Source organism: Haliotis rufescens, unplaced genomic scaffold (genome assembly GCF_023055435.1).
Source record: "Haliotis rufescens isolate VD_foot unplaced genomic scaffold, xgHalRufe1.0.p SCAF_10, whole genome shotgun sequence".
Classification (NCBI taxonomy): domain Eukaryota; kingdom Metazoa; phylum Mollusca; class Gastropoda; order Lepetellida; family Haliotidae; genus Haliotis; species Haliotis rufescens.
The window spans coordinates 9,564,422-9,590,829 of NW_025963780.1; the positions used below are offsets into that span (position 1 = coordinate 9,564,422).

The 26,408-nt window shown below is 40.3% G+C and overlaps 1 protein-coding gene across 4 annotated transcripts in view; it reads right to left on the reverse strand.

Annotated features, from left to right (window-relative positions):
* Positions 1-2,228: 2,228 nt before the first annotated feature.
* The window catches only part of LOC124116206 (parathyroid hormone/parathyroid hormone-related peptide receptor-like), a 141,673-nt gene continuing 117,493 nt past the window's right edge, over positions 2,229-26,408 (reverse strand). For all 4 annotated transcript variants that reach the window (XM_046477461.2, XM_046477462.2, XM_048386750.1 and 1 more), the window contains exons 7-16: positions 25,606-25,730; positions 21,306-21,400; positions 17,180-17,333; positions 12,062-12,218; positions 10,693-10,753; positions 8,995-9,061; positions 5,807-5,892; positions 4,529-4,667; positions 4,286-4,327; positions 2,229-3,650 (exon numbers count right to left, since the gene is read on the reverse strand). In XM_046477461.2, coding sequence (XP_046333417.1) covers positions 3,297-3,650; positions 4,286-4,327; positions 4,529-4,667; positions 5,807-5,892; positions 8,995-9,061; positions 10,693-10,753; positions 12,062-12,218; positions 17,180-17,333; positions 21,306-21,400; positions 25,606-25,730 — 1,280 coding nt within the window. In that variant the 3' untranslated portion in view covers positions 2,229-3,296. The remainder of the gene's footprint in view (positions 3,651-4,285; positions 4,328-4,528; positions 4,668-5,806; positions 5,893-8,994; positions 9,062-10,692; positions 10,754-12,061; positions 12,219-17,179; positions 17,334-21,305; positions 21,401-25,605; positions 25,731-26,408) is intronic.

The following is a 26,408-nucleotide window of genomic DNA, read 5'->3' on the forward strand; positions in this document are numbered from 1 at the left end:
CGTTGTCCCAGGAAAATCTTGAAAAAAATAATGATGTCTGCCACAAAAATTACATTGTTGCAATTCATCTTTTCGAAACAATATTTAGGCTGAACAGTTTTAATTAAAATATATATGGTTTTGCAGCTGTAGCTGAAAAAATATCTGGTATCTGTGAAACGTTCATAGGGTTTTGTGGGAAATTTCCGCAATTGAAAACATTTAACAAATTTCGTAGCATTGTTGATGAATTTGCTTTCGTTGTTTCAAATTGAAAACATTAATATTAACCTCAGCCTTAATAGTACAAGATGCCTGAGCTGTGATCTGATGACCTATTCCTAATACAACAAGACGATGCCCGACCTCCGACTCTGGACGCTAGGGTATACTAGACACGGAATCACTACAGGTGACACCCAGTGCATGAGTAAACGCACAGAAATCAAAACCTAAAATGTGTTATGAACTCCGTGATCTCAGTTAGGACAACGTAAGTTTGTATGAACAAATATGAAGATAATATGATATAACACGTACAAAGAAGAAACATTTCACACTATTTGCCATGTGTAACTACTTACAAATATGTATTCCCCAAATGCATTATCCTAGCGAGCAATTCAACACTGACATAAGGTGAATCTTTATACTTTATTAATCCAACACCATTGGCTTGTGCGCTTGTATGTCAAATGACAAAACGAAAGGAAACCTAGGATGTCACAGGTAATAGCTGAGTTAAAGCCCTAGGTTGTCACAGAAAATAGCGATATTGGAAACCTAGGTTATTACAGGTAATATCGATATTTGAAAAACCTAGGTTGTCACAGGTAATATCGATATTGAAAACCTCTGTTGTCACATGTAATATCGATATTGAAAACCTCTGTCGTCACATGTTATAGCGATATTGGAAACCTAGGTTGTGACTGGTAATAGCGTTATAGGAAAATTTAGGTTGTCACAGGTAAAAGCGACTGTATACACACAGTGAGTGTGAAAATATACGCTGCCAAAATAACGAGTTTGAAAACGTTGCAAAGAAACAAAACAGATTTCCAAACTAACAACGAGTGATAGATAAAAAATGACAAAGTTCAGCGTGTGAAAACATGTGACGTCGTGAAGGAGATAAATACACTGTCTGACTCAGGACATGCGCACATGTTGCTTATTATAACATTTTGAACATCATCTGTTTTTGTAATGACATGGTTGGAAAGTCAACGCCTAGGTGTTTATACTTGTGACTTATCACAGAAATACAAACCAAATGAAGCCACCGGAATCATTGTTCACTCCAAATGATGCAACAATCAGGAATTGAGATGACGCTATATTCAGGACGATGCGACACAGTGAAGGCCACAATGCATATGTCAAATCATTGCACACTGACACAAAGCAACCTCTGCCCTCTAAGTAACAACCGTTTTGAGCGAATTGGAAGATCAGAGTCACTGCAGAGACTCCTGCACGTTTATACGCCACTCTAAGTCCAGGACATAGTTCTCTCTCAAGCTGGTGGAGACAGACGACAAATTCGGAGTTCGGTGAGACTCTAGGTTAATTTGACCGAGGCATCCTTGGGTCGTCGGTGAGCCGATATCTAACCTGCTGGGCACGAGTTCAACATCATCTCTCCAAGACGTTTATACATTATATAGTTGTGTAAGAAATGTAATACACACGTGAGCAAGGAGCTATGTATCGTCGGTCGGCACAGAGCAACAGTTTAAAACAGCTTTCAACATTTTGTGGAATTAGTGGATTAAGTGGAAAAGTGATTCACCATTACATAAAAGGAAATATCACATGGTGCGTATAATACACAAATAGTATCATATTGATGGGGTAATGAAAACAATATTTGTTTCATGTTTACATGGCTTGAGTAACACGATACAACATACAATATAGAACATGTTAGGGTGGCACTTAATGGTTAAACAATAGCCTATCACAAACGGCTTGGAAATCTCAAAACTACACATATATGTCGTTTTGAATCACTACATATTAGAAAACTATGTGCTTAATAAACACTTTTCAATACCTTACACGTTAATATATATTGAAGGGAGATATCACCAGTCTCCGGTGTTCCTTTCGGATACATAGCGCTGTCAACCGTGTCACAGATGAACTTGTTATACACATAGTAGAGTAAAAATAATTATTCCCTCATCGGAATCGCCAATGACCCCAACCCCAACCCCCCCCCCCCCCCCCCCCCCCCCCCCATTCCATACTCAGAAAAGTAAAATTACTATGTTAGTGTATCAGTGATACTTATGTATGAAAATAGCTTGCAAATAATCAGATACGTTTCAATACAAAGACAAACGTTGGTGGAGCTACCGGGAAATGAAAAAAACCCCGATTTATTGGAATATCAAAGTATGTTAATTTAGTGAGCCGTAGTTTGAGGAGTTTTTCCTATCTCTTGTAAAAATATTACATATTTCTATGCAGGAAACAAGTTAATAAAACTAATTTAGTTTATATAATTACTTTTGAGAGAATTTCACTTAAGTTCTGTCCACCACCTCTTGACCCATGGCGAACACATTCCACGTAGTACACTCATGATACACATTTCACAATGAATAAACACAAACCACACGTCAAACTAGGAAATAATGAAAACATTTCGGGGTATATGTCCTGCTATATGGCATCTGTAAAGCATCATGTAAAGTCAGGGTGGAACATATACATAGTCAGGTGACACGGTCGCCATTTTAAAAGCAGGCATGTGACATTAATGTAACCTCACATCATGTACGCATCACCCCTGAATCAACTACATACTGAGCAAAGAGTGACATCCTGTGTACGATCCCGTACATGGGACAACGGTGGATGAAGTAGCCGCAATCACCGTCACCGGAAGTCCATGGATACGAAGACGTTAAACATCTGTACACTTCCGGTTTAGACACGGGGACCATTTTACACGACGTGCAACCCTACAATTCTGCAACAGAATACTATGTACCCTGGATAAGAATACGATTCAACGTTTGATAGGGGTATCTATATATACACTGCTATCAGCATCTACTCATGTACAACATGTAAATAGTCGGAAGTGTCTCTGGGGCTCTATTATAAGATTTGTGGCATATCTTATTCGGGCACATTTTTCAATATTAATAATTGTGTGTCGGTTTAAATTCCAATCTGTACTTTCTGTATATCCTTGAAAAAAAGTAGACATTTCTGTCTTGTCTTATTGCAAAGATGCTGTCAAATTTCTTTTTTCCTTATCGCAGCTCGCTATCAACGTAGGTCAAGGTCACGCGCTGTATTCACGAGACGCCATTTTGAAATAACATAGGTGTATTCTCCTCCAATTCTTCCGGAATACCTGACAAATTAGCAACGTCATTTCCATCAAGTGAACATTGCTTTTCTCCGCCAGGGTTCGTCGTCCCATTTTGGATTGTCGTATCGTCATTGTCCTGCGTGACGTCACCGTTGGCGTTGTTGATGGAGGTGACCGACTGGCAAATGTCGGACATAGCAATGTTCTGTGTCAATGAACCACGATATCGGGTAAAGAAGGACGCAGAGGAATATGCTCTTGACGACCGACCGCTGCACAAGCTGTTGTCATTGCGCAGTCGATGCCGTACCCATTTCTTCTTTATCTCCGCTCGGACCTGATATTGGAAGTAAATGAATTCATTAAACAAGTAACACCAGTCTGATAATGCACTTTTAGAAAAGGAATAGATCTAGTAATCGTGTAGAACTGCAGGTAGTAGTCAAAAGAAGTAGTGAGTGAGTTGGGTTCAACACCGCTTTATCATGGCGTGTCACCCCGAAGTGATGCTGGTCTTAGACGTTTACCACTTTGGTGATAGTGATGACAACTAGAAGTATTCTTGTTAGCTGTAGCACTGGTAGTAATCTGGGTAGCTGTAGTAGTAGTAGTAGTAGTAGTAGTAGTAGTAGTAGTAGTAGTAGTAGTAGTAGTAGTAGTAGTTATAGCAGTAGTCTACACATACATAGCTTTAGTGGGAGTTAAGGTAGTAGTAGTAGTAGTAGCAGTAACCTATATATAGGTAGCTGTAGTAGTAGTAGTAGTATTTGAGGTAAATGTGGTAGTAGTAGTAGTTAAGGTTACAGCGGTAGCAGCAGGAGAAGTAGAAGTAATGGTTATACAAGTCAAGTTGAAGGTATTTATGTCTGCACTCTAAATTCGGATATTGTATAATTCTATTTCATGTTCGTTGTTGTAGGCTATTGTTTTAGGCTTGTAAATTGCTCTATATGTCCAGGTAATGATACGTACCTCTCCATTTAGAAAACAGAACAAAAAGGCAACGATGACTCCCTGAAAGGAGAAATACTTATCGTTGTAATGCATTCATTTGGGATGATCGTGACAGACACGTGTTCAGCGAGATTCCATCAATAATATTCATATGTATGTCAGTCGATGTTATGTACAGATACATGTATCTAAAGTAACACGTGGAAACTGATATCAGTAGTGTTCAATAAGTAGCATATATAAGTATGAACGTAAACTGACCTGAAAGGAATTAAAGATGGTCTCTGTGTAGAACTTGATAAGTTTGAGCTGCGGCGCGACTTCGTCGGGTATGATGATGAAGATGATGTAGTGGACGCCGAACAGGGGGATCAGTACCAGCGTCGACTTGGCCAGTTTCCTGGGTATACAGTCGGTACGTGACAAGTATTCATTTAATATTTAAAATGATATACAATGACAACACAGAGCATTAGAGACCGATCATTGAAATTCGGGGGATGGGACGGGGTGGGATGTGTGTGTGTGTGTGTGTGTGTGTGTGTGTGTGTGTGTGTGTGTGTGTGTGTGTGTGTGTGTGTGTGTGTGTGTGTGTGTGTGTGTGTGTATGTGTGTGTGTGTGTGTGTGTGTGTGTGTGTTTGGGGGGGGGGGGGGGGACTTATCGAAAATAATGTATTGTCCCCGAAAGTTCTTGAAAAAAATAATTTTGCTTCTGAAAAAAGTAATTGCCAGCCACAAAAATTATATTGTTGCAAGATGTTTGTCTTAAACACGCACATAGACTATCCAATGGTACGTCCTTAAGCCGTCGTCAGCAGTGTTCCGAGTAAACGTTGAAGGTCGACGTCTCAAATGGTCACGATTGGGAATATATTTGTGAGCGATAAGTGTGAGCGTATTTTTGTAACACGGAGTCACGCAAACACCCAGGCCCTTATATCGAGAGTCCACGCTTCGAAAATCGCAACCAAATGAAAGCAGAGAACTGAATGTTCCAAGACAGCATCCAGCACTGTCAAGTACTGTCAACAGTATGGAGGCTTTGTGACTATCCGCTCCTGCTTCAGTTCCCAGTAGACCACTACCCATATCTAGCACCTGCATGTGTGGAACATGTGGGATTACGAAAACAGTAACCATATTCCATATGGAAAACATAACCACACATCAATTATTGTTAATTTGAAAATTGGCTTGGCCCACTATCCAAATTTTATCCACCAACCAACAATGTTATAAAAAACGAACCCCTTTCCATAGTACGAATCCGACAAACCAATAGCATGATTAATGAATCACAATCAAGTAGTGATGATACCAGGGGTTCGAGGAAAGGTGAGTGTATCCTGCCCCACCCCACTCCATCTTTATTACCATCCCATGGTGGAATACCTATTGTTCGGGGGCTGGTAGAGTCGTCGAAAATACATAAGAATCATTTTGCAGTCAGCAAACCTGAGTGTAGGATTGAAGATGATAGGACACGAAACTACAAACAGCGTCTTTCTTAATGATGAGTGTGGTGACGGCCCTCCTACCTGTAGCGGCGGGGGTCGCGGGCGTTGTTGGCCATCAGCTTTGTGAACAGGACCCGGATGATGTTGATGAAGAAGAAGAAATTCACCTATGAGACGAGAATCAATAGAAAGAGTAAGAAAGCTGTCAATCAAATGTCTCCCGTTCACAAACACATAATGATGGCTGACATAAGCGTGTTAATTATGAGGTATTGCCAGTAATCAGTGACATGATGAGTAATGTTTCCACGACAGGGAAAAGGTTCACTGTATCGCACTGTGTTATGTCCTGATTTGTATCGAAACGAAAATGTCGAGCGATCCAATTTTTTCCTCTTATCATAAAATAATGTATGCTTATGTAACTACCCATGAAACCGCTCTTAAATTTAGTTTTACGGATTGACCGACTGCTAAAGTTTTAGATACTTGGAAACGTTTTAAAAAAATATTTCTTCATTGTTGCTTTAAGAAATAGATAAATATACAACTACAAACGGCAAAAACCTTCACAAAATTCCAAACAGATTGATAACACGTCTAATTACTGCGAAAATCCTTTTTAATCTGATGTCAAACAATACGTAAATCATAAAATTCAATGTCAACACTGCGATAGTCGTTGTCCTATTATATCTCTGTGGAACAAGGGCCAGTCAAGAGAACGGCTACAGCAGTGACGTAGGTATTATTTTATGGGTTTTGTATGTTTATGTGTCGTCGTACTCCGACGGCTTGGACTCTTTCTGGTTTGCCTGATCCCGACTCCAACATCTTTATGTTATTGCTACCGTATTTCTGACTACGACGTTATGCAGCATTCCCTCAGCTTTTTGGATTCGATTGATCATATGAAATGTATCCCATATCGACTTCAAACAGCGTACATGAAGACCTAGTGTTTGCACCTTCGTTGGTGGTACTGATAGACAATACGGTATACGTTTTCAAGTGATTCGATTTTAAAATGTTGCAGCAGTTTAGTTGCCTTTGCAGAAACATGCCATCAGCTAAGGTCTCAAGAATATAAGATCACTCTTGATGAAACTTTGGATAAAATAGAAATCGCTATTGGAAAACAGAATCTCAGACGTTTTCATCAAGTACCTGAGGATTCGTAAGTCCGAATTTACTTTTAGTTCGCAGAATTTGCGCTTTTGAAACCCGAAAGATGAGCCTCGTGCACATCAAAATCAAATTGGGTTTGTTAACTGTTTTACGTTAATGATTATATTAAATCCTCCAATCAACTCTGTTTCAATGAAACATAAACCCTGATCTGAGACCACTGGGAGTAGCGCCATCAGTCTACCCTATCACCAGGAACAGCGCCATCAGTTTACCCTATCACTAGGAACAGCGCCATCAGTTTACACTATCAAGAGGAACCGCGCCATCAGTCTACCCTTATCAATAGGAACAGTGCCATCAGTCTACCCTATCACTAGGATTAGCGCCATCAGTCTACCCTATCACTGGGAACAGCGCCATCAGTTTACCCTATCACTAGGAACAGTGCCATCAGTCTACCCTATAACTTGGAGTAGCGCCATCAGTCTACCCTATCACTGGGAACAGCGTCTATCCTGTCACTTGGAACAGCGCCGTCTTTCTACTCTTGGGGACAACAAGAACGGGTTTAAATCTATTGTATCTTTGAGGAAACCTCACCATTTGAATGTTGAGCAAACAAACACAACGGTGTGCTACCAACTCGTCCCTACTTTGGGATCACCAGGAACAGCGCCATCAGTTTACACTATCAAGAGTAACCGCGCCATCAGTCTACCCTTATCAATAGGAACAGTGCCATCAGTCTACCCTATCACTAGGATTAGCGCCATCAGTCTACCCTATCACTGGGAACAGCGCCATCAGTTTACCCTATCACTAGGAACAGTGCCATCAGTCTACCCTATAACTTGGAGTAGCGCCATCAGTCTACCCTATCACTGGGAACAGCGTCTATCCTGTCACTTGGAACAGCGCCGTCTTTCTACTCTTGGGGACAACAAGAACGGGTTTAAATCTATTGTATCTTTGAGGAAACCTCACCATTTGAATGTTGAGCAAACAAACACAACGGTGTGCTACCAACTCGTCCCTACTTTGGGAACACCAGGAACAGCGCCATCAGTTTACACTATCAAGAGGAACCGCGCCATCAGTCTACCCTTATCAATAGGAACAGTGCCATCAGTCTACCCTATCACTAGGATTAGCGCCATCAGTCTACCCTATCACTGGGAACAGCGCCATCAGTTTACCCTATCACTAGGAACAGTGCCATCAGTCTACCCTATAACTTGGAGTAGCGCCATCAGTCTACCCTATCACTAGGAACAGCGCAATCAGTCTACCCTATTACCAGGAACGGCGCCATCAGTTTACCCTATCACTAGGAACAGCGCCATCAGTCTACCCTATCACTAGGAACAGCGCCATCAGTTTACCATTATCATTAGGAACAGCGCCATCCGTCTACCCTATTACCAGGAACAGCGCCATCAGTTTACCCTATCACTAGGAACAGCGCCATCAGTCGACCCTATTACCAGGAACAGCGCCATCAGTTTACCCTATCACTAGGAACAGCGCCATCAGTCTACCCTATCACTGGGAACAGCGCCGTCAGTTTACCCTTTCACTAGGAACAGTGCCATCAGTCTACCCTATAACTTGGAGTAGCGCCATCAGTTTACCCTATCCCTAAAACAGCACCATCAGTTGACCCTATCACAAGGAGTAGCGCCATCAGTTTACCCTATCACCTGGAACAGCGCCATCAGTTTACCCTATGACTAGGAACAGCGCCATCAGTTTACCCTATCACTGGGAACAGCGCCGTTAGTTTACCCTATCACTGGGAACAGCGCCATCAGTTTACCCTATCACTGGAAACAGCGCCGTCAGTTTACCCTATCACTGGGAACAGCGTCTATCCTGTCACTTGGAACAGCGCCGTCATTCTACTCTTGGGGACAACAAAAACGGGTTTAAATCTATTGTATCTTTGAGGAAACCTCACCATTTGAATGTTGAGCAAACAAACTCAACGGTGTGCTACCAACTCGTCCCTACTTTCGGATACTTCGACGCTCTCACGCACTTCGCCCGTTAAATTTCTATTTTATGAGACAAGATTATGTGTTGGAAATATAAATGTATATAACAAACACACCTTTTGAAATAACAGGTAAAAGACTCACGAATATTGATGCTATTATCGGCGCCTTAAGTATCCAGTAGTAGCCGCCTTCGTGGGTGTTCCAGCATCTGTTGAGCCAAAAGAAAAACACATATCGTTTGTAATAAAATTTCTAAGAGTATGTTATTTGCCTGCCACATCTTCTTACGAAGCTCCCGAAGCTATGATCTATTACGTACTTGCAAATCGCATCGTTATTAAAAAGGGCGGCAAAAGAAAGTATAGGTCGAGTTCCATGATCGATAAAAAAATAACAAGAAGAGGTTTTGTTGTGAATTATAATATAATCTAGGGAGGGGTAACAAATGATTGATCAACCACAGTTTGAATGAAATTGTGCAATCACAGGTAATGTAAGCTCAAGGTAAACAATGGTGGGGTAAGAAATTTCATTTTCAAAAGTTGTCTGAAATGTCACCACAAAATTGTCAGACACACTACAAGCTCCAGCTGCCTCAATGCATGCTGTGATACTCCGCCTCATCGATGATGTCAGTCTTCTGACGACGTGGAGTGGAATCCGTTGCCACTCGTCTCTCAGGGTCTGCTGCAATTCTTGTCTGTTGACGGGAGGCTGATGGCGTGCTCTAATCTGTCTGTCAAGATGGTCCCACAGATGTTCAATAGGATTCATATCGGGTGAGTGGGCAGGCCAGGGCAGACCGTCAACGTTCTGCTGGTTTAGAAAGTTCCGAGTCAGTCTTGCAGTATGGGGCCTGGCATTGTCGTGTTGAAACAATGTCCCCTGCTGTCGGTTTTGTAAGAACGGAAGCACAACTGGCTGCAACACTTGTTCTCTGTACTGCACAGCGTTCAGGTTTCCCTGTATAATCACCAAATCAGTCTTCTGATCTCCATAAATACCGCCCCACACCATGACACCTCCCCCGCCGAATGGATGGACTTCTTGAATACACGCCGGAGCCAAACGTTCCCCTCTGCGTCGATAAACTCGTTCTGTGCCGTCATTTCGAAACAAGTTATATAAAGCGACTCAGTAAACAGCACTCGACGCCAATTTCTCAATTGCCAGCGTCGAACCTGACTCGCCCATCGCTGTCTCAGGCGTCGATGTTGAGCATTCAGTACCATTCCTCGGAAAGGACGATACGCTCGGATTCCAGCAGCACGAAGTCGTCGTAGTACTGTACGTTGGCTAATGGGATGTCCCAACGCTGTTGCTGCCGTCGCCGTCGCCGCTACGAATCTGTTTCGCAGGTGAATGAGCCGTATCTGACCGTCTTCCAGTAGTGTTGTCACTCGGGGTCGTCCGGTTCTAGGCCTGTCCTGTGTCCTCCCTGTCTGCCTGTACCGTTGAATCAGCCTGGCTACTGTCAATGGTGTACAACCAAACCTTCTGGCAATTTGCACGTGCAGTTTATGCCACAGGCGGGAAACCTGTTTCACCATTTCTTTGTCACCGCACGAGCGCCGTCAAAGGTGGCGCGTTCGGGTGGGTGTTTTTTGGTACCTGTTCCTGGGCAGTCATACGCCCAATACCCACTTTCCACTAGTTATCGCTGTTTTTAGGAAAATTACAAATTGCCAACCTATACTTTCTTTTGCCGCTTAGTTTATTTAAACGGAGAAAAAATATATGCCTATTTCATATGCTAGTTGCCGTATGAGAGGAAAGTAGTGTCTGTCATTTTGGACATATTTTAAATACTGAAGTGTGAGGTGGAACGTCTTCACTTACAGAGTGTCACCCAGGTAGATTCTGACGATAACCCACGGGATGACGAACAGCAGGGGCGTCACTGGAGAAAGCCAAGAAAAGAGTAAGAGTTTTAGAGTTTTACGCCACTTCTCACTGTCGTTGTCGTTTACCACTTTGGTGAAAGTACAATGTTAATATATGATGCGGTAAACCAGCGATAATGATAAGGGCGAATTCGAAACCAATCTTGCAACGAATAAGGGAGGCAACCGTGCACAGTGAATTGCGCCACTCCTCACCACTGAGCCATCCGTGCCACCAGCAAGTAAAAGAAGTTCGGGTATTTCAATTATTATTAGTGTACCTGCCTGTATTTAATGACCATTTATTGTAAAAATATCAACAATTGTTAATAAATATGATCTCATAACTTGGATAGATAGAATATTGGAAAGAATCTCACTCATTTAGTCCCCCAACACAAATGAGAGAAAATATGAATACAAACAGTTGGCTCAATAAAGATCATTCCCCCAACAAACTATGAAATGTAAACAGTTCAATCGTTCAAATTTTGTAAAGGTCACACCAGTGTGCGTGAAGGAAGTCATTGTGCACAGAAACCATCACGACGCAGACAAACTGACATATCGGAATGTCATAATCGTTTTGTAAAAACATATCCTGTTACAAACTTAAGATACTTTTAACTGAGGATGATGTGTAACAATCGGACTTGTGGTCACAGCACGGGTTCTATGTGTTTCCCAAACAATTACTTGTCCCCATTCGTCTACATCATAAACGACTTTGAAAACACCATTTCCGACGCAAATACATCTCAGGGGAGGTATATGTATTGGTCGCCAGACATTCTGATATTGACAGAATATTTACATCCGGAGCATTTGTCTTCCAGTGTGAGAGACTGAAACGTCCATGGTCACATTTAATGCAAACGCAGACTAGAAATGATCTTATTTCAACTTCGTCTTTGTATCGTCTCGTATTTTGATTCAATCTTGTTTCTGAAATGGGTTAATTTGATACCCCTGTCCAGCACACTCTGATACAAGACGGAAAACAAGGATGCAAGTTAAGAATGCGATCTAAAAGGAACTTGCATTGTGTTCACAGTGATGTATTAAAGCTGTGAATAACACATTACTGCTGGCACCTAAGGGATATCTTATTCTTTAGTGAATATGGTGAATGTACTGATGCCATCTTTAAATAATATCGATGGGATACCGGGGGTACAGGAGGCTTGTCTGTAGCCAGCGACCTGTTATGTTCCGTGTGCTCAAACCCTGACGTACACATGAACATCGATGATGTTTGGTGTATAAACAGTTATCGTAAACCCAGAATACAAAATACAATCTTAAACTGATAAGGGTCTACTTACGCCAACCGAGAAGGATGTACCACTTGAAGACCCGCTTGTGTGAGAAGACGGCTAGAATGATGAGTGTGTGGAGGTAGAGGCCCTCCACGAAGATCCACATGTAGTTGGCCCCTAGGGCATAGTGTAGGAGAGTGAACAGCAGCTTGCATTCCCAGTGCTGAAACACACATTGCAAATCAATAGCTTGCATTCCCAGTGCTGAAACACACATTGGAGAACAATAGCTTGCATTCCCAGTGCTGAAACACACATTGCAAAATAGTAGCTTGCATTCCCAGTGCTGAAACACACATTGCATAAGAACAGCTTGCATTCCAAGTGCTGAAACACACATTGGAGAACATAAGCTTGCATTCCCAGTGCTGAAACACATTGGAGAACATTAGCTTGCATTCCCAGTGCTGAAACACGCATTGGAGAACAATAGCTTGCATTCCCAGTGCTGAAACACACATTGGAGAACAATAGCTTGCATTCCCAGTGCTGAAACACACATTGCAAAACAGTAGCTTGCATTGCCAGTGCTGAAACACACATTGCATAAGAACAGCTTGCATTCCAAGTTCTGAAACACACATTTGAGAACATAAGCTTGCATTCCCAGTGCTGAAACACATTGGAGAACATTAGCTTACATTCCCAGTGCTGAAACACGCATTGGAGAACAATAGCTTGCATTCCCAGTGCTGAAACACACATTGGAGAACAATAGCTTGCATTCCCAGTGCTGAAGCACACATTGGAGAACAACAGCTTGCATTCCCAGTGCTGAAACACACATTGGAAAACAATAGCTTGCATCCCCAGTGCTGAAACACACATTGGAGAACAATAGCTTGCATTCCCAGTGCTGAAACACACATTGGAGAACAATAGCTTGCATTCCCAGTGCTGAAACACACATTGGAGAACAACAGCTTGCATTCCCAGTGCTGAAACACACATTGGAGAACAATAGCTTGCATCCCCAGTGCTGAAACACACATTGGAGAACAATAGCTTGCATTCCCAGTGTTGAAACACACATTGGAGAACAACAGCTTGCATTCCCAGTGCTGAAACACACATTGGAGAACAACAGCTTGCATTCCCAGTGCTGTAGCACACATTGGAGAACAATAGCTTGCATCCTCAGTGCTGAAGCACACATTGGAGAACAACAGCTTGCATCCCCAGTGCTGAAACACACATTGGAGAACAATAGCTTGCATCCCCAGTGCTGAAAAACACATTGGAGAACAACAGCTTGCATTCCCAGTGCTGAAACACACATTGGAGAACAACAGCTTGCATTCCCAGTGCTGAAACACACATTGGAGAACAATAGCTTGCATCCCCAGTGCTGAAACACACATTGGAGAACAACAGCTTGCATTCCCAGTGCTGAAACACACATTGGAGAACAATAGCTTGCATCCCCTGTGCTGAAACACACATTGGAGAACAACAGCTTGCATTCCCAGTGCTGTAACACACATTGGAGAACAACAGCTTGCATTCCCAGTGCTGTAACACACATTGGAGAACAACAGCTTGCATTCCCAGTGCTGAAACACACATTGGAGAACAACAGCTTGCATCCCCAGTGCTGAAACACACATTGGAGAACAACAGCTTGCATCCCCAGTGCTGAAACACACATTGGAGAACAACAGCTTGCATTCCCAGTGCTGAAACACACATTGGAGAACAACAGCTTGCATCCCCAGTGCTGAAACACACATTGGAGAACAACAGCTTGCATTCCCAGTGCTGAAACACACATTGGAGAACAACAGCTTGCATCCCCAGTGCTGAAACACACATTGGAGAACAATAGCTTGCATCCCCAGTGCTGAAACACACATTGGAGAACAACAGCTTGCATCCCCAGTGCTGAAACACACATTGGAGAACAACAGCTTGCATCCCCAGTGCTGAAACACACATTGGAGAACAAAAGCTTGCATCCCCAGTGCTGAAACACACATTGGAGAACAACAGCTTGCATCCCCAGTGCTGAAACACACATTGGAGAACAACAGCTTGCATTCCCAGTGCTGAAACACACATTGGAGAACAACAGCTTGCATTCCCAGTGCTGAAACACACATTGGAGAACAACAGCATGCATTCCCAGTGCTGAAACACACATTGGAGAACAATAGCTTGCATCCCCAGTGCTGAAACACACATTGGAGAACAACAGCTTGCATTCCCAGTGCTGAAACACACATTGGAGAACAATAGCTTGCATCCCCAGTGCTGAAACACACATTGGAGAACAACAGCTTGCATTCCCAGTGCTGTACAAGTGCAGAGGTTCTGCTGCTTATAAGTGAAGACAAAGTTTAAGACATGACTAAATCATTTGATAACGTCTTTTCCATTCATTTTTGTTTTTATTTCAAGTACCTCCGATCCTGTCCTATATATAACGTATTTTCCCCGTGCAACTCCTTTCCATAACATACTACACAGTGTCAATATGTTACAGATTGTGTTTATATCTTTCTTTCTCAATGTAACAATCATTGTCCTGTGTATGACACAGTGCACCACACAACTGTACCAACGGGTATCAGGTTTCCTCGGGATGCTATACAAACGAGTCAAATTCATTTTCTTAAGTACATGTATAAAGTGCATATGTCCCTATCTTTTTGACAAATTGCTTTACTATTTATTTCAAAATCAGCAATGGTGTTAAAGTGGAGTGAGCATTATTACGGTATTCATTGACATAACCGAAATGTCGCACGAGCAACCAAAACATAAAAAAAGTTGGAAACCATCTAAACTTTTATTGTACTTCATAAACCATGGGAGCGGACTGTCAACTAACAACAATTCCTTCCTCTGTCGTCATTGCTTGACTTCAACATCGATCTCTGACATCCATTGTAAATAACAGAGGCCATTTACACATCTCCCTCCAGCAATCTCGCCACGAAATCAGATTATGGCATTTACACGGGTTAATGGTTACATTGCATATAACACCAAATCATATCTATTTCAAATAATGTATACCTACATGCCATAACTTCTCTCTATATTCGTCAGTTGTGTATTGCAGCATTCGTGCGTCTATCGATTGCCCGGCAACTGATAGGATGTACTGAATAGCTATCTTGGATTTTCTCAGATTTCATTAAACTTTACGCCAATTTCGTTCGTAAGCTGATTCATATGTACCCCTCTTGAACTTTCTTATATACAGTACTCGGTGAACCAATTCCATCTTGTCATAAACCTGCCACAGCGAGATTCTCGTACAAGTCTACTAGATCAAAATTTTCTTTTAGTAATGTATTGGTTATTAGAGTTGTTGATGCTGTAAATACCATAAAAGGTGATTGATTATATATAATTAGTATGGCTGAGAGCGGATGATTCACTTGGCATTGAAATACTGTCCAACACGTCCAATAGTGAATGGGGCAGGAAACATGTTGATGTACAAGTATTTGGCAGGGATGTTTCATTGTATAAACTACTCATTCCTTTCATTGTGTTTAGTTGTTGAGAGCGACTCATCTACGTCATTAGCCAGTGGCGACGTACAGTCAAACAGCGTTGTGTTGAACTTTGGTATGTCGAACGGTTGTCTCGAAGTTAAACGTTGGTCCCTGCATATTCCTTCTTTATCCATAACCTCGGATAATTCGAAATATTTACGTAGGTCCCTTCAACTTCGACACAACGCTGTTTGACTGTAACTTTCAGTGTCTGCGAACGGCTTGACAAAGGTTTCATATGCTTTTCCCCTCTCGTTTTTTATGGGATTGTAATGTGGCGTATTGTGAGAATTGGTGTTTATTGCGTTCTTTATCCGTGACAGGATACTTTTGGGCATTATGTTTGTCACTGATGCGTCAGATTTGGAAATATCCTCCACATGTCCCAATTGTTGCAACCCTGGTCAAACATATTTTGAGAAAAGAGTCGCATGACGCTCTTTGAAATCTTCGTAGAAAAAGGATGCTCGAATGTACCTCCAAAGAAGTGTGAAATGAAGACACTAAAGGCTGAAGCTGCTGGAATATTGCTGGACATGAAGGGAAAGTTGACTGTTGGAAATCTGAAGTCTTTCCTCGCACTGTTTTGTCATACAGTCTTTTGACCACGCCACTCTTTAAATTTGCTTTGAAGGTCTTGCAACGTACTATAATCAAACAGTGTGTCATGTATCACGAACAAGAATTTGTTCAGAGACATAATCATTATCTTGACACAGACAGCAAATTGCCCAAGATAAGACCAGGTTTATGTGGTGTTCAGATATAGATACAACTTTATATAACATAAGAAGAGGATCTTTATCTATATGTACCATAACAATTATCAAAGCCTCGGAGTTCTGCTATATTAATCGTCTCGTGTTGGAACAACATTATATCAAAAGCACTATCTTACGATTCTGTTTATTCAACCAGAAAGTAGTATGCCTTAATGTCACACACAAGTCATTTCACACCAATCACGTTATGACTTACAAGATGCTCCAAGTTTTAATCCTCACGACAAATCTTCGGATAAATTTAACACCTGGATAATGCTTTAATAGTTCATGTACGGTTTTCTTATTGCTTGTGAAGATGATATTGAGTTGGTAATCATATAATTTCCTCTCATATAACTTTAGTAAATAATTATGGTTATAAATAATGACAAACGTGAATATGTTTTAAATTTTATAGACTCTTTATATGACCAGGTACTTGAACTGAAGATTGTAATGTAAATTTCATTTTTAATCATTATCCATGTAATGTACTTTGTGGGTTTTTATAGTTTAACATACAAGGGAAGTAACTCTGTCAAGAGGAATGAGTGCCTCATAACGACAGTACATGTTTCATACGTAGTCATTTGCATGAAACAAACCGATAGCTTCACCATGGTGGACTGTGGGACATGGAAGAGGTTGCAATGAGCCCTAATGTATAAATTACGGTGAAATTACTCTTCATCTGAAAAAGCAAAGTTTTACATGATATTAGTAACTATGTTTTAACAGCTCAGATATGTGACGTTGGAAAGATTATCCCGGTGTGTATGAGAGTGAGTGATTATTTGCAGTCTCGTCGATCCTGAACATGTTCTGAGGGTGACGCCCTGTATGGGGTTACTTACCGTCTCCTTCACCGTGGGCAACGTCCCCGCGTGGCGCGACTCCACGTCTGTTCCCGTTCCCTGCACCGTCTCTTTCAACAGACACAGCATGGCGCGCAGGGCAAATGAGACGAAGAGATTGACGTGCAAGATGTTGCGCTGACAGTGTAGTCTCCTGGAAGTCATGTATTAAACACAGTCACAATCACAATCAGTGTTGTGCATCACATATGCTAGTATACTTACATACAAATATTCATATTTAAAGGGGTAGTGAGTCGCCAAAGCCACATGTCTAAGGCCCTAGAATTTGCGCTGTAGAGTTGCGACCCTTTGTCACACCAGGATTGTTAATCGTTGGTTAAAATCGCAGAATTGGACTGATGATAAATATCCTTGGATTGTCAGCACCGTGATGTATCGGAAATACTGATCCAAGCGGCATTCAAACCAAAGTTGTCGTAGACATTTTTATATTTGAAAAAAGATACACGAGCACGAGTGATAGACAACGAAACATAACCTTGGCGTAGACCGCGCGGTGAGCGGATCTTGGCACTGTTTCAGGACATTAGAGTCACCTATTCTCCAACCACACAAAACCTATTGATTAATGTGCTCAGGAATAATCCCCTGCTGTATTAATTTGTTAAATGTTGGAGCCAAAGGTTCAAAATGGTTGCTGTATATCAAAATCAAAAGGTTAGTAGTTCTTAAACGAACGAAAGAAATGCATTGCCAAAGACGATATCGTCTTGCTCTTTGTGAAATGATGCTGGTCTAACTACATGAGTGATGCGGAGCAGGATAAATCATCTTAAGATAATAGATAAGAGGGACTAGATAAGATGTAACCCTCGTGTCTTTTGACATTCAACGTTAACTGGACATACAAATAATCCTTATTTCCCAAGAACGTTTGATATGAAGGGCCTGATTTAATATATCATGCTAAAAATATATCACTGTGTATAATTCATATACTGACATGAATAATTGTAACATAGCAAAAGTCAACCCATCAACCATCGCGACTGATAGATTAGGACGTTTTAGATAACTACTAGAGACTTCGTGATATTTATTGAATTGATGTACTTCCTACAAATGACGTGGTAGCGTTGTGCTACTACACAGATTCATGATTCATACACTTGTTACAATAAATAGCTACAGACGAATGAGAAGGGAGTTATTTCTCTTTCTGTTATAAGCTGACAAGAAAGTCTGAGACGTGTAGCACTGACACGTGTAGAACAATATGTGTAAATCTGTAAATTGAGGCACACACTATTGAACGGCGTTAATCATTTCAGACTGAGACTTATTGGATATGCCACCCTCTAATTGGGTGTTTGCGATCTTCGGTTATGCGCGTAGAAAAAATACCATTCATATTGTTATAATATTGTTTAAAATGTATATTAAAACATTGATGTATTTTCTTAATTTCCAAAATGTCAACAGATCTGCATAATAAATGTTGAGCAGAAAAGGTAACAGAATGAACATGGTTTAAAGTTATAAATATAATTCCTCAAAAGAAGTTTTGTACATCGATTACTGGAGTATTAAAGTATTCTTTAACATTCACAGCCTTACATAGCATTTTTAATTGCAAGGGATCATTGCACAATTCATGGAGATTATAAATAAGAATTTGGGTAACAGTATGGACAGAGTTCTTTTACGAAAAAAGTTTGCAAATAATTGAACAAAAGTAATATTTCGTCTTGTTCACTAAGGTATAATCCTACTTTTTAGATAACCAAACATTTAATACAATAACGAAGGGTACATGTTAATTTAATTCAACGTTCATATCAAACCTTGCATTTTCGGTAACAGTATGGTCACATTTCTTCCAAATTAAGCATATAATGAAGTGAGACTATTTTGTACATCTTTTTCCTTCTGTATAATGCCAGTGTTAAGAAAACCAAACAATTCATAAAATTTTGAATGGCAAATGTTAAGTTTATGCAACATTTCCACAAAAATCATGCAGTTTCGGTCACAGTACGGACAGAAGTGGTGACAGTATGGACACAATTCTCACAAAAAGACGTTAAAATATGGTACTTGTTGTTACCCTGCCCCACGCTCGACATTAAGGGGCTAAAACAAGGACTGGTCGGTTCGAAATGAGTACATTGTGTCTGAGTGGGGTATTCATGTTGAACTGCGGCATGGTATCTCACTGGGCTAACACTATAAATCGGCAACAGTTCTGATTAGTACAAGCAACCACACACACACACACACACACACACACACACACACACACACACACACACACACACACACACACACACACACACGTGCATGCACGTCGCTATATAAGTGCAATTATCTTTGACTCGACGTTAAACCCCATTACACCTAACCTCACCACCCAGGGATACCACTGAGCTGTCAGTTGCCCCTAATGACTATGACATGGCCAAGATATTTCAGGATCTGGTTATTCAGTTTTCGTTTGTAAGTTTACAAAGTCTTGATTACTGAGAATGTAAAAACATTTACCACTGCTTCAAGACTATAGCATTTGCGGCTACAATACGGTTATAAGTCAGATAATATAACTTTAAGTATTAGGTCTAAATGCTCAATGTCCATATTGTTACTGAATACCTCCAAGTTGTTACTAGAAGTTGGTTAAACAGTTGTTCCTATTTACTGTCCTCCTTTGTATCAAAAGAAAAAGAAAATGCCTCAGCCATTCAGTATTCTAGCAACTGTTTTCCTGTAAGATGTTTTCAAAAAGAAACTCCTGTTTTGACGGATGACAATACTGTTGGACCTAATGTGCATACTGTTACTTTGTCAGCCAGTCCACTTCGAGAATTCACTTTTATAATTGTTTTGGCATGGTAAATTAACCACTTTCATATTAAGTATGTTTTGATGGAATAATCAAAGATTGTTTCTGAATTCATGTTGTATACATATTCATTATACATTGTCCATATTGTTACTATAGATGTCCATAACTGCTACCAGTTATTGTATTGTCTTTTGCCTTTTATCTGGCTACACACTGTTAGTACATAATTGTCTGACACATTTGACATTTTAAGATAGAAATTTTAAAACAGACATTTTTTATATTCATCAGCCTCAAAAAAAGGGTGAGGTGGAACAAATAGGCTGCATGTACTTGTCAGGACTAATGCCGATTTTATAATGCTAGCCAACTGAGATACCATGCCGTAGTGTAACATGAATACCCCACTCAGACACAGTATACTGACTCGGGGCCGACCAGTCCACCTCATGCCGAGCGTCAGGAGGCAGGGTAACAACAAGTGCCGTTTTAAACGTCTTTTGGTATGACGCGGCCGGGGATCGAACCCCGGACCTTCCGTTCTCCTGGCTCTACTGCTAGATCACGGAGGCGGTCCGCATCAACACAGAACTAATTATTAATTGGTCGTTAATAGTTAGACAGTTTCATCTTGGTGACAGTAAAGGCATTTAGAAGTAATTTGTCTTTCAACTCTAATTAAAACCATTCTAAACTAAGACTAAGGTTGCATATTTGGCGATTCATCATATACAGTCTACATGTCAACTTTATCAATGAAACATTTATCATTACCCAAAAATATTTCACTTTTTCTTCCTTTGAAAATTAAACTCTTCGTGAAATGGTTTCATTTCCTCTTTGCAGCCAACGTGTGTGTCGATTGACTGTAATTTGATTTTCCCTTCCTCTCGTCTAACGTAGTGGCCGACTAAATGTGGATTGGATATCGAAGTCCAACACTGATGTTTAGGAATATTAACTGATGGGTGGAACTAACAAATATCAACTCTGTGCTGTGGCCCGAAGAAATTATAAGCATACTATATTCAACAAAATAAATAACTTAATATCGAAAGTTATTTAATAAAATAAATGCAAAATGTAACGTTAGAGATATCTGAAGAGAAGTAAAGTGGTATATCTCGTTCAACCGAATAGAAGTGAATAAAATGGTATATCTCGTTCAACCGAATAGAAGTGAGTAAAATGGTATATCTCGTTCAACCGAATAGAAACAACCGAAACTTGATTTCAGAATCTCCTGAAAGTATTCATAAAAGTTTTCAACCAATCACACTGCAGAAACACATTTTGTCATTTTATACAAATACCCATTACCTGAAGATAAGCATCAGCACAATTGCGAGGAGGAGTATCGCCAGGGATATGCTGTAGCCGAGGCGGGAGATCAGCATCACTATCTCAATGTGTTCCTGCAACAGTAACATCAATACTTACTACCTCCTTATTTCCGGCGCCATATTCAGAAAAACCGGACGAGTGTTGTTGTGAACATGTAAATATATGTAATACTACGACAGAAAACACTGTGGTTGGTAAAAGCCCAAGATGCTGAAAACACCGTAGATACTGAAACACTGTAGATACTGAAAACACCGTAGATACTGAAAACACTGCACATACTGAAAACACCGTAGATACTGAAAACACCGTAGATACTGAAAACACTGTAGATACTGAAAATACTGTAGATGCTGAAAACACTGTAGATACCGTAAACACTGAAAATGCTCAAAATACTGTAGATGCTGAAAATACTGTAGATGCTGAACACACCGTAGATACTAAAACACAGTAGATACTAAAACACCGTAGATACTGAAAACACTGAAAATGCTCAAAATACTGCAGATGCTGAAAACACCGTAGATACTGAAAACAATGCATATACTGAAAGCACTGTAGATGCTGAACACACCGTAGATACTGAAAACAATGCATATACTGAAAGCACTGTAGATGCTGAACACACCGTAGATACTGAAAACAATGCATATACTGAAAGCACTGTAGATGCTGAACACACCGTAGATACTGAAAACAATGCATATACTGAAAGCACAGTAGATATTGAAAACACTGCACATACTGAAAACACTGCATGTACTGATGAAAACACTGTACTGATGAAAACACTGCATGTACTGATGAAAACACTGCATATACTGAACACACCGTAGATACTGAAAACACTGTACTGATGAAAACACTGCATATACTGAACACACCGTAGATACTGAAAACACTGTACTGATGAAAACACTGCATGTACTGATGAAAACACTGCATATACTGAACACACCGTAGATACTGAAAACACTGTACTGATGAAAACACTGCATATACTGAACACACCGTAGATACTGAAAACACTGTACTGATGAAAACACTGTACTGATGAAAACACTGCATGTACTGATGAAAACACTGCATATACTGAAAACACTGCAGATACTGAAAACACCGTAGATACTGTGAACAATGTAGACTTTGAAAACACAATAATCAACGTGTTAAACTTAACGATGTTAAAGTTATCAGATAACTCTTTTATAAAAACAACAACTGAAAAACAGGAGAAAGATATACATGTGTACCAGTAACCATGTTAACATCCAGGGCTATTTACTTCCTGCAATCCCCGTCAGCTTGTATACTCTAAAAGTGCATGCGATAATACTTTGTTAAGCAGCTCACCTGACGGACTGCCATCTCTGCTATACATGCATACACATATGCTAATAGACGGCATTTGAAACATAAATGCCAGGAAAAGTGCTGGGATTATTCGCAAATCTGTCTTTCAACATGTTTACATTGGGGCACAAGTACTTCCTAAAAAGGAAAAGGAAACTTATGCTGGATTGCTTTTAAACACATCAAAGAGAACTCTAGAATTTACCCATTTGATATGTGAAAAGTACAGAATGTTAGTAAAAATAAATTTGAATAATGGGCTATATTTTGGTGGTTTAAATCCTATCCCTGTTCGTATATAGGAAAGGGTGATTTTACCATGTGGATTATTTGCTTGTAATGTAAGGTGTAATCTGTCACCCAATGATTTCGAAATATTTGAAATTATTCAACGTTATTTTTGTGAAAAGATTCAAGGATTGTATAGACGCACACCTTCAGTAGTTACCAGAGATTGTCTTGGTTTAATTTCTCTTCAGGCGTACATTGATCAACGAGCTCTCTTATTTCTTGGAAGACTATGTAGTAGTGACATTAACCTTGTATTTAAAAGACTATAACAGCACAGACTTGTTCAGTATCAACTCGACACAATTAAAGAAAAAGATGATAAATGTAAAATGTCACCCGCATACCACATGCACTCACTAGTAAACAAGTATGAACTCAATAATGATATAAACAACTATACTACCTATTGTCAATTTCCCGACACCCGACAGGCATGCATGGGCGAGTCGAGTGGAGTTAAAGACCAATTTGTGTTTGTGATCGGAACGTAATTTATACAGAGCTTCACTCTAGAGGAAACCTAATACGATACTCTCTTATACGATCACCTACGGTACACAGGCTATGATTACTAACAATTGAAACACCGGATCACTTCTATGATATAGCATTTCTAGATATAATCAAACATGTATTTGATATTGTAATAAGATTCAACAACAAAGAGCTGTTATTGTTAAGTCTATCATTGATTTACTAGATGTAACAATCTATCTATCTGTCTGTCTATCTGTCTGTCTGTCTGTCTATCTAATTACTTATCTATCTATCTGTCTGTCTGTCTATCTATCTATCTATCTCTCTTATTGAAAAAGTATCATAAAAGTGTTTGTAACTACATAAATATAGTAGTAGAATCTCATAAAACTGCCATAAACATTTGAAACAATCACCACTGACCATGATCCTTAGGGATGTACAGGATATCGCAGCGTCATCGCTTCCAGAGAGTAACGTTGACACCGTTTACTAAAAAGTGTAACTTAAACTGAGGTCATATCGTCGAACGAGAACGCTTGGCATGAACACCGGGTGTCTCACTGACACATATTAGAGAGACGAAAACAAGGTTTTCCAAGAAGGTCATAATGATATTATCCCCAAAATAAGATTCCATGACAAGGGAGTATGTAGCTATGTGTCAGAGCTGACAGATACGGAGCCCAGTTGCAGACCTGTAGATCATGCAATCAGGTAAATCTTAGCCAAATGGCTAGATCGGTTTCCAATTCATAACGCAGTGTCGTACGCTGTATGTTTCTGCTGTGTGGGGGCTTGATTGGGTGCATAAGAAGGAAAACACATAGCCCCTTGGCGCCGGCTCTTAAAATCGATTTTCTGTTGCTACAGGAAATGCGACAGAGGAAGTGTCTTGTTTATCCTGTTATTTCCTGTTCCTGTTTTTATCAAACTGATCACACATTTGAGGCAGTTTGTGTTGCAAACCAAATATACACGTTTCAAACGTAAAAAGGAGACGATTATACAATTTATACGACTTGTCCAGATCGGCAGATAAATGGCGCTTGATGTACCACCATATTTTAATTATACATGTGAAAGTGCGAGTAGATTATGGTTAGATACATATAAGCGCATCCATGTAAATCCGTTTATCATATGATAGGTGGGTTTCTCGGCTGTATAAAGCCAACGGATAAAAACTATATCCGTTGGGGTCATATGGGATAGAGATGCAAATATCAAAGGTCAAGTAGGGACTACTTTCACTGTTTATAAACAAACATGGTGTTGGCCTTGTCATTCGGGGATCGAGTCACATTTAACCATCGGGGATCTGTAAAACTACTGGAAAAATTGCTATAATTATCCAAAGAATAGTCTAATATTCTGAAAATCAGTGTCTAACTGTGATGTAGCTAAGGCATTTCACCAGTTTTGGCAACTTTGGAAATATAAATTGCAGAACAATTTTGCGAGGGCACCAGCCAAGCGGGATCACTTTGCATATCTGTGCTTGTAGACCTCAGCGGCTTGGAACCTTTCCAAAAAATAAACGAGATGGATTTGGTCGAAATATGTTCCAATTTTTACCTTATTTTGTTTTGTCGCTGTGTGTGCATCTGACTGCACTTCTTAACTTTTTGACAGGACTGTCAACAGCGTCTGAATGTGTCCATGACGTTTCATAGACTAAGGTAAGAGTTGCTTCCATTTGATAAAGGGCAGTTACTCTATTGGACAGACCGATGGATTGCCGCGAAAAGCAAGTAAAAACAATTTGTGTAGGCAATATGTTGTTTTGCATATATGTAGTTACACCACTGAAAAGAAACAGGTTTCCGTTGAAACCAATTGGCTACTGTCACTGTCCGACTGACCATCTGACGGTAATATATATATATATATTAATGCACACATTCCAGGAAAACATGCAATATTTAGGTAATGTTGGTGAGGTATGGAAAGAGATTTTCGAGCAGAGAATTGAAGAATGACATTATATGATAAAGAGGTTATCACGCTTGAGTGTTTGGGAATGGTAAGTATCCTGTAGTAGGAATAAACACTATGTATTTAGCTCGCCGAGGTTCGCTAAACACTATGTTTATTCCTAATACAGGATATTTACCATCCCCAAACACTCGCGTAACCTCTATGAAACTACCTTGATGAGTGGATCCACTTGTTTGAGCGGTCCAGGCACACAGGCGGTGTAGTTGCTCCACGTCTTGTTCTCCTTCGGGTTGAACCACCAGGACCCGTCCTCCATGCAACGCCGGGTGGCGAATGCTGACAACACAACATGTTCATCAAACACTTTACAACACTGGACAAAGGTCTGCGTACCTCTTTCGCAATGCAATCCTTGAACTACAAGCATGTGTTCAGAGAAACAAAGATCCGAGCGTCGTACCACATCAAACAATCCTTTTCTAATATAAATACAACTGATAAACAGCCCATGTTACGTTTGGTGGATTATTTTCATTTTTGTGTAACGGATGATCCGCTTCTGTGTAAAAAAACTAATATACATTTTAAACAAACAATATCTAGTCATTGTTTTGATGTTGATGGCTTCTTGTAGTTTCCTGATCTTGAAGTCTTTGAGGTTGGTGGTGTGGGCTGTGACTCTCTCCCACTGAATGCTATGGCTTGGGTTGTCACGGATGTGGTCGAATAGAGCTGATTTAGAGTCATTTTTGGAGACTGAGCTTTGATATTCTTTTATTCGGGTTTTGGGGGGCCTAGATGTTTCACACTCTGTATATCACCTGCCTGATAACGGTGTCAGAACCTACACCGAAACGTCGCTCTTAATTGTAATAAACATGTTGTTCATCCATGAATTCTTATCCTTACTTAGTACTCCAACTTCTAAATGCCCATCAAAGAAGTCAAAATATCGCAGTTATTGGTTTCAGTCTGGAAAAGACAAACAAGTGGTACTCAGCAGGTTCAGCTATG